Here is a 6,568-nt window from a genome sequence, read left to right on the forward strand (position 1 = left end):
AGTAAGAGAAGCCAGTCACAAAAGACTACATGTTGTATGATTACATTTTATGGCAAACCTATAGGGACCTAAAGTAGATTAGTGGTTGCCTGGGGCTGGAGGTTGGGAGACAATGGAGAGTGGCTGCCTAGGGGTATGGATTTTTTGGCTGGGGTGGGAGGATGATGAAAATATTCTAAAATTCTGCTGTTGAATGCAGAACTCTGTGACTATACTAAAAATGATTGAATCATTTATTTTAAAATGGGTGAATTATAAATGAATTGTATCTCAAGAAAAGTGTTATCAAAAAAGAAAATCCCAGATGTTTCTGTGAAATTGAAAAGATGATTTCAGGGGCACCTGGGTGGCTCAGTTGGTTAAGCATCCGACTTTGGCTCAGGTCATGATCTCACGGTTCGTGGGTTCAAACCCTGGGCTCTGTGCTGACAGCTCAGAGCCTAGAGCCTGCTTCAGATTCTGTGTCTTCCTCTTTCTCTGCCCTTCTCCCGCTCACACTATCTCTCTCAAAAATAAACATGAAAAAAAATTTTTCTGAAAAGATGACTTTAAAGTTTATATGGAAATTAAAAAGAATAACCAAACACTTTAGAAAAAGAACAGAGTCAGAGGCCTTTTGTCTTTGTTAGTTTTCTTTATTGTCGGTCTCTCATTTCATTAACTTATACTTACTTTGGCTTTAATTTGCACTTGCTATAGTTTCCTGAAGAAAACTTAGATTTTAAAATCTTTCTTTTCTAATAGGCAGTTATAAATCCCTTTAAGCAGTTACTTAATGGCATCCTACAAATTTTGAGGTAATTTTTCCATTATCATCTTGTCAGAAATACTAATTCCCTTTGTCCTTTTCTTTAATACATGGGTTATTTAGAAGAATGTAATTTTCACCAATTTGGAGATTTAAAAAAATACTTTATTGATTTGTAATTCCATTATGGTCCAAGAACATTGTAGCCTTTCAAAAATGTTTGAGCCTTATTTTTATGACCCAACATCAGTTCTGTGTGCATGTTCCATAAATGTAATGGTTAGAATGTATAGAGGGTGGTGTATCTGATTGCCTTTTTATTCCACTTATGTTTTATCTCCTTTGGTATTTCTAGTAGGGCTTTTTATCACTCATACGATAGAAGTATTGAGCAAAAACAAGTCCACATGGACCAGTCAGGAAAGTGATGGTGTTCCTCCCTGGATGCAGAATGTAAATAATCAGTTAATCTGATTGTACTCTGAATTCCTGCTAGAATGGGGGTCTGAGAGGGCTAAACTCCTGTGCCAGTTTTTTCAGTCCAAAACTTTTTGAGCAAAAATATTTTGTTTCATCTTAGTTATAAATTGTTATTTGAAAAATAAGAGGAAATTAAAAGTACCAAATGGTAGATGCCATTTTGGCAAAGGACAAAATAATGTCTTAAATTTGATAAAGAAAAAACAGATGGATTGTTCATGTGAATCTTCGTAAGATGTAGGGTTTTACATTTCAGCTCTAGCACCACAAAATTTAGATTCTGTTTTGAGTTCTGGAATGTTCTTTCAATAATACTGAGATTTGAGTAGAATAAATTTTAGCAAGAATGTTACAGTGTATTTAGTTATCATGGTGTAGTAGAATCCCCTAGGAAACAAAGGATTCTGTGTACCACAGCCAGATGCACAACATTCCAGAATGAAAATTAGAGAGCCACACAAGAAACTGCTGCAGGACAAGCCAGAGCTGTCATATTTTTAATAGGTTTTCCTACTGTTACAGAAGTTCAACCAGTTGAATGATAGAAGTTGTTTTGCATTGAGTGTCCAATATAGTATTGGTGTGTCTTTTATATCTGAGACATTTGGACTTGAGTTTAATTCTCTTCATTGACAAGGGGTGATCTGGGTGCTGTTTTACTTTCTTGAACACATGTGCCTGGTAATCCAGAGGATTCTGAAGAAGGTTTGCACCTAGCTTTATCTCTAAGGCTCATCTATATGAAACAGCTGATTTTTACCCAGTATTTTAAAGTAGCCTACTCTGTATCATTTCTGAAACTCTTAGGATACTTCTTTTGCATCTTTAAAGACCTCCTTTGTGTACTGAAAATAGAAGCAGTTTAAAGGCAAGTAAACATTTATTAGATTATTAAATCTTGGGTTGACCAATGTTTTCATAGAAAGATATCCACTCTGTTGATCCTTTTCTTTTCCCTTGATGTTTATTTACCCTGCCGAACAGATATAAAGGGCAGTGGCTCTTTATACAGCCAAGAGTAGATGGCATTTTGGGTCCTACCACCCTTGCTTCAACTGGAAGGGTTCACTCTGTATTACAAAAGATGTTATTTTTTAGGGAAAGTTTATAATGCCCTAAAATGCTTGAAAAGGAAGGTCTGTAGGGAATTCAAAGTAACAGTCTTTGCTCTTGAAGCCTCTAGTCTAGTGGGTAAGACAGAAATATTTGAAAACCTGAGTAACAGTACAAACAGATTATGTTGCGTTCCAAATAATTCAGTATGAGTCCTAATTGACACCAGAGCAAAGGAAATCACTGAGGCCAAGACAGGGTTGAGGAGGAGCTCCTGAAGTTGCATATATTGAGACAGCAGGCAATATAAGGTCATTTTTTGTTCTTGAGTCACCTCTGACTTATCTATTTTGTTAATGGAATTACCTGTTTTTGTCTTCTTTTTACAGCCTGAAGAATTGAGAGAAATCATCGAGAAGACTAGAGAGATGGAGCAGAACAATGGGCACTACTTTGACACGGCAATTGTGAATTCAGATCTTGATAAAGCCTATCAAGAATTGCTTAGGTTAATTAACAAACTCGATACTGAACCTCAGTGGGTGCCATCCACTTGGCTCAGGTGAGGGAAACATCCGTTCTGTGGCGTGATTGGACCTGATCTGGCAGCCTACCACTAGGAAGATAGCCTTGATACTTCAGCAAGACCCTGAGTACAGGTGGAAGGCCAAATAAGCTATTCTTTGATCTCAAACTAGGGAGAAGAAAATCCCCTTAGGCAATTTGTTCATAGCGGTTATTATTCTGTATACATGGCTTCAGAGGTTCTTGGCTCCTTTGGGGATTCTAAATGGAAGCTTTCAACAGACCAGTTCCATTTTATCCATGTAAAAACTTTAATTCTGTTTTCACCTAACTAAATCTTTTCTGCCTGGCCCTAGTTCCATGAAAAACTTGTGGGACTATACCCAACGGGCCATATCTCACATAGTTATAAATATTGATGCTATTTAACAGTTAAAGGACTTTGTGGGAATTGGGGGGATGGGGACTGTGCTTCTGTGCACTGGGCAAGACAGTATTTGGTTAGAAGGCTGGTTTTGTCATCAGAAATCGTTTCCTGGGGATTCCTAGCTGGCTCAGTTGGTGGAGCATGAGACTGTTGATCTCTGGAGCACCACACTGGGTGTAGAGATACTTTAAAAAATGTGTTTTCCTGAAAAGTAAGAAAAATGGTGCCACTTTGGTCTCAAGCTACTCTGTTAGGCTTGAATTCATTTGTGTGTCTTTTAATTCTTAAAACATTCCGTTAGAAACATCAGTTTTTTAGCTACTTTGTGGATCAGATTTCACTGCACATTCAACAGATTCTGATCTAGTTAAACTTACACAGCATATGCTGATCTTTTTAAAACTGTCACAACTGATTCTATAACCTTGCTTTCTTTAATCGTATAGTACAATAGAATGTATAAGTTACACTTATGAATGGCAGATGGTCATAAACTGTTGATCGTTTCTTCCTCATGATGCAAGTAGTTTTTCATATTCATGAGAAGACAGCACATTCGACAGTTTTTGCATTTTTATACATGAGCACAGTAGAATTTGAGGACTATGCCATATAGGTAATAAACTGGAATTCTGTGATGAATATAGCTGCTGTACTGTATACTGATATTTAATAGATTGACAAATGGTTATTGATAACACTCATTCAGCATTGGAATAAAACTATATCCAAGGGGAAATGCTAGAACAATTGACTTTGAGATCACAAGGAAAGGATGACCTGAAAGTCATTTGAGCATTGTAGGAAAAGAACTTGGGGGGGGGGGGGGGGGGCGGGTTAAGCATATAGAAACAGGTTTTTATCCTATCACGTTCTGCCTCTTATGACCAGAATGCAGCAGCTTGCTACACCATAAATGTTTAAGCTAATGGGATTTTCATACTATCTCTATAGCTGTAGCTTTAAATTTTAACTTCTGTAATTGGCATGGAAAGTTATTTTGTAGTCTTTTCAAGCCTTTAGGGATGGTGTGATGTGTGTCAAATGACCTCAAATGTGAATGTCTTGATTTTATTTTTATGATGACTTTAGCTACAGCATTTCCTGTTCCCAAAGCTAAACACTGGAATAACATGGAGTTGTCACTTAATTTAACATAAGCAATTGTTTTTAAGGTGTTTTTCTTGGTGTCGTGTATGTATTTGATTTCTGTGTAATTTTATTTGAACAAATGTAGATAGTTTATGTTGCTGTTTCCTGTTCAAATTTGCATGGCCTTGAAGTTGGCTGCAATGTGTCTTATGTGGAAATTCTTCCTAAGGAAAGGTTATCTTGAAAGTAACATTCCTGGGTTAAGGGAAGGAATGCCACACATACTATTTTTCAGGTCTGAAACACTCCAGCTTCGGGCAGTGAAAACCAAGGAATATTAGCACTTAACTCTTCAGTTCTCCAGTGTACCTTTCATTCCTTAGGCGAAAGTAGTCTGTGGTAGACAGTGGAGTTTTTTGAGCTGCTTTTCATAAGACTGTTTTCAGCCCTAGCATCTAAAATGGTGGCAGTTTAAGTAGCTCTTGTGCCAGTTCCTAAGCCTGCAGGCTTTAAAAGCAAATCTCTTACCAAGGCACATGCCATGTCAAAGTATACTTTTTGAGGGTCAGTGAAGTCCTATAGATCTCATTAGCACTGGTAGAGGGATAGAAATGTTCACATCCCAAACTTTTTTCAGTCCCAGTAACATGGATGTATCGTGTTGATATTCAACAGAGCATCCCCCTACACAAAGTGAAAACTTAGTTGTTTTTGACTTCCTTAAAAAAAAAAACAAAAAACCTTGTTATACACCCAGTTGTCTAACTGCTCTGGCCACAGTTCACTTCCTGTCCCTTGTGGTTCTGATTGGCGACTCCAGTGTGGGAGAGGTCTTATCCACTTATAGAATGGTATCAATAGCTATAAAAATGCATATTAGTTCAAATAAGGAAATCTCTTCCTTTGCTAAATTTTCATAAGTCACAACAACTGGAAAGGAAAACAGTACTTAACACTAATTCAGATTTGCTTTATATGAAAAATGTAATGTCTGGATTTTTTTTCCTTATGGCCTAAGGAATATTGATAAGGAATAATTTGAATGTAATTTTCTGAATGTGTATGGAAAATACAAACCAGGGATTTAGCCTTAATAAAAGGTAACCATTCTTGACATCTATTGTTAATCCTCCTTTGTACTCTTATCTCATATCTGCACTCTTATTTTGAGTTGTCCTACTGCACACTGTCTTGTAAAAACAAAAGTAAAATTATATTTCAAATAAAACCATTGAGTAAGTTGTGTTTATGTCCACTATTCAAGGTTTCAACTCGTAACCACCCTGTCTTCAACTTTTTGCCATAAAGTTCACTGGATTCTCTGGGTGAAACGTCAAATACCTTTTCATGTATTCTTAATGGCGGGGGAGTGCCCCCTATTGGTACAGACGTAGGTTCTGTCTCCTGGTTTTAAAAAATTAAAGATAGCTTAACATTGTGAACTTAATCATATAATAGGCAAATTCCACTTCTATGCAGCCAAGGATTGTAGGACATGGTTAACTCCCACCCTAGCCTCAAGTAGACTACATTCACTTCTCCCTTTTCTACTCTACCCCTCTAGATCTCCCAGAGGAAGCAAATCATGCCAACAAAAGTGTCACACGTATACATACCTGCTACCCAGCTGGCTTTCCATTCTTGATCATTCCCTTCCCCTATGGATCACATCACCCCACACAAACTGTTCACAATTTCTAGTTGATCAGTATGCTAAAACTATAAAGTCATCTGAAGTTGTGTAGGGAGTTTGGCCAAGGCCAATAAAAAATGAGTTTTAAGAAGCCATGGGAAAAATCTAGGTTTTTCTCTGGCCTCAGTGCTTTAAGGTGAACACTAATTTTACCTAAATGAAAAACTATTAAGTAACCTGGCTTTCTATAAGTACACTTCAAGCTAACTTTTGCCTCCTAGAGAGGCAGTACATACTGCTTAAGAACCAATGCCTCCATGCCAGCTCTGCTATTTGACCTGACAAAGCTTCAGTTTTCTCATCTGCAAAATGGAGAGGATAGGATTTACACCTTACTCCGGTAGTGGGAGGATTAAATGTAAACAGGTCAAGGTTACCTATTTTCAAAGCTCAGGAACTCACTCACTGGTTTTCCAATCATTATCAAAGTTACTTACAGAATAAAAGCTCAGATTCAATGTAACAGGTTTTCCTAAAACTCAGCTCCTCCAGCACAAGCCTTGTATCTTACCTTTACCCAAAGTTTTAAATCTAGGGGAGGCAAAAAAGG

General features: G+C 37.3%; 1 protein-coding gene across 5 annotated transcripts in view; it reads left to right on the top strand.

The window, feature by feature from the left end:
• The window catches only part of PALS1 (protein associated with LIN7 1, MAGUK p55 family member), a 92,718-nt gene extending 87,154 nt beyond the window's left edge, over positions 1–5,564 (top strand). For all 5 annotated transcript variants that reach the window (XM_027065974.2, XM_053224583.1, XM_027065973.2 and 2 more), the window contains one exon: positions 2,671–5,564. In XM_027065974.2, the coding sequence (XP_026921775.1) occupies positions 2,671–2,847 (177 nt within the window). In that variant the 3' untranslated portion in view covers positions 2,848–5,564. The remainder of the gene's footprint in view (positions 1–2,670) is intronic.
• Positions 5,565–6,568: the final 1,004 nt, after the last annotated feature.

The sequence above is a fragment of the Acinonyx jubatus genome, chromosome B3 (assembly GCF_027475565.1).
Source record: "Acinonyx jubatus isolate Ajub_Pintada_27869175 chromosome B3, VMU_Ajub_asm_v1.0, whole genome shotgun sequence".
NCBI lineage: Eukaryota > Metazoa > Chordata > Mammalia > Carnivora > Felidae > Acinonyx > Acinonyx jubatus.